The 1,374-nt window shown below is 52.8% G+C and overlaps 1 protein-coding gene across 1 annotated transcript in view; it reads left to right on the forward strand.

Moving 5' to 3' along the window:
* LOC101656467 (coiled-coil domain-containing protein 162-like) overlaps nucleotides 1-1,374 on the forward strand; it is a 24,882-nt gene that overhangs the window by 13,473 nt on the left and 10,035 nt on the right. The window contains exons 2-3 of the mRNA XM_045294605.1: nucleotides 55-172; nucleotides 1,265-1,358. Coding sequence (XP_045150540.1) covers nucleotides 55-172; nucleotides 1,265-1,358 — 212 coding nt within the window. The remainder of the gene's footprint in view (nucleotides 1-54; nucleotides 173-1,264; nucleotides 1,359-1,374) is intronic.

Genomic DNA, 1,374 nt, shown 5'->3' on the forward strand with positions numbered 1-1,374 from the left:
CACCTCTGGTTCAGGGGGCAATGAAGCTACCGCTGGTTTTATTTCCCGTTGTAGGAGCTTCCAGCGCAGGCCGAGAGGCTTGCTGTCTACCGACGGAAAAGTCTTCCTCAATTTATGGTTCATACCACATCCTTCGGAAGTGCTGGTCATGTTCAAAACGCTGCCAGAAAAGGTTTGCGCTGTTTGCATCGGGCGTCTGAATAAAAATGGGCTGCTCTCGTTCTCCTGTCTCCCAGCTAAGCCTCTCCATTCCAGACAACTCCCGTTTGGTGGTGTGTCCCTGGTCACATCTACAAACTGCAGTCTTCTCCTCCTGCTGAGGACGTTTGCCTGCTTCCCTATTGCCTCTCTTGTGGGTCTCCTGGACGTGGGAAGCCTCTTTCTCTCCAGGCACTTATCCGCCTCCATTTGTGCTTCTGGCGTTCCTTGTTAATTCTCGGTGTCCTCTCAGCCCCCTGGAGAAAGCTTCTCCCTAAAACCCCGGAGCCAATGGGAGGCTGGGACCACACACACAATTCACTCAGGTGCCTTCTTGAGGGGCTATTGTCTGGACCTAACTTTGGGGCGATACTGGTGACCCTCCTAAGAATGGACAGACGAGCACGTGAAACTCTCAAAGGGGCTGGTGAATAGAAGTGCGATGATGACCATCACAATTTGGAAGCATCCTGGTTTTTCTTTTTGGGGGTGGGGTGGGGAGTATGGGTACCCACCTAAGAGCCTCATCCTTTCGTTCACTAGGCAGTTTCCAGGTGTTTTTGTTTTGTTTTAGTTCCTTAAATATGGAAGCACCACGTGCTGCCATGAGACTGTGGCTCTTGCTTTCCCTTGGCTTCAGTGTTGAGACTCAAAGCCCAGCGTCTGGTGTTTGGCTGTGTGTTGGCTTACGCCATTGATGAACCAGCTAAGGCATCTTACTCTCTGGGCAGTGCTATCTGGGCAGGGTGTCCCCGCTATCAATTGATTTGGGGGCCTTGTAGTTCACTGTGGGCCACACACAAATACATTTTGACCTGTTGGTGGCCACCGGGAGCCTTAAGCTGGGAGAAGCATCCCCATGAAGTCCCTGCAGAAGGGACCTTGTCTGAAGACGTGCAAGGAGAATCTGGTTTCATGAGCAGGCTCCTTGGCCTTCTGGGGACATTATCCTGCCCTTACCATGAAAACATTTCTTTAGCGATCCTGTCCCTAACCAATACTCATATATTTGATCTGCCTCTCCGCATCCTCAGACACGTTTCCTTTGTGTCGGGTTTGTCCACAGGCGGCCTTCCGAGCCTTGCGGCTCACCCTGCAGCTGTTGGCGCCGCTGCACGACATCGTGGCCTACCTGTGCTCCTTCGCTCGGCTGGGAAACTGCCCGGCGACGTGCTT

This window comes from Echinops telfairi, unplaced genomic scaffold (genome assembly GCF_000313985.2).
Source record: "Echinops telfairi isolate 266 unplaced genomic scaffold, ASM31398v2 ScPeMD7_3533;HRSCAF=4204_0, whole genome shotgun sequence".
Classification (NCBI taxonomy): Eukaryota; Metazoa; Chordata; class Mammalia; order Afrosoricida; family Tenrecidae; genus Echinops; species Echinops telfairi.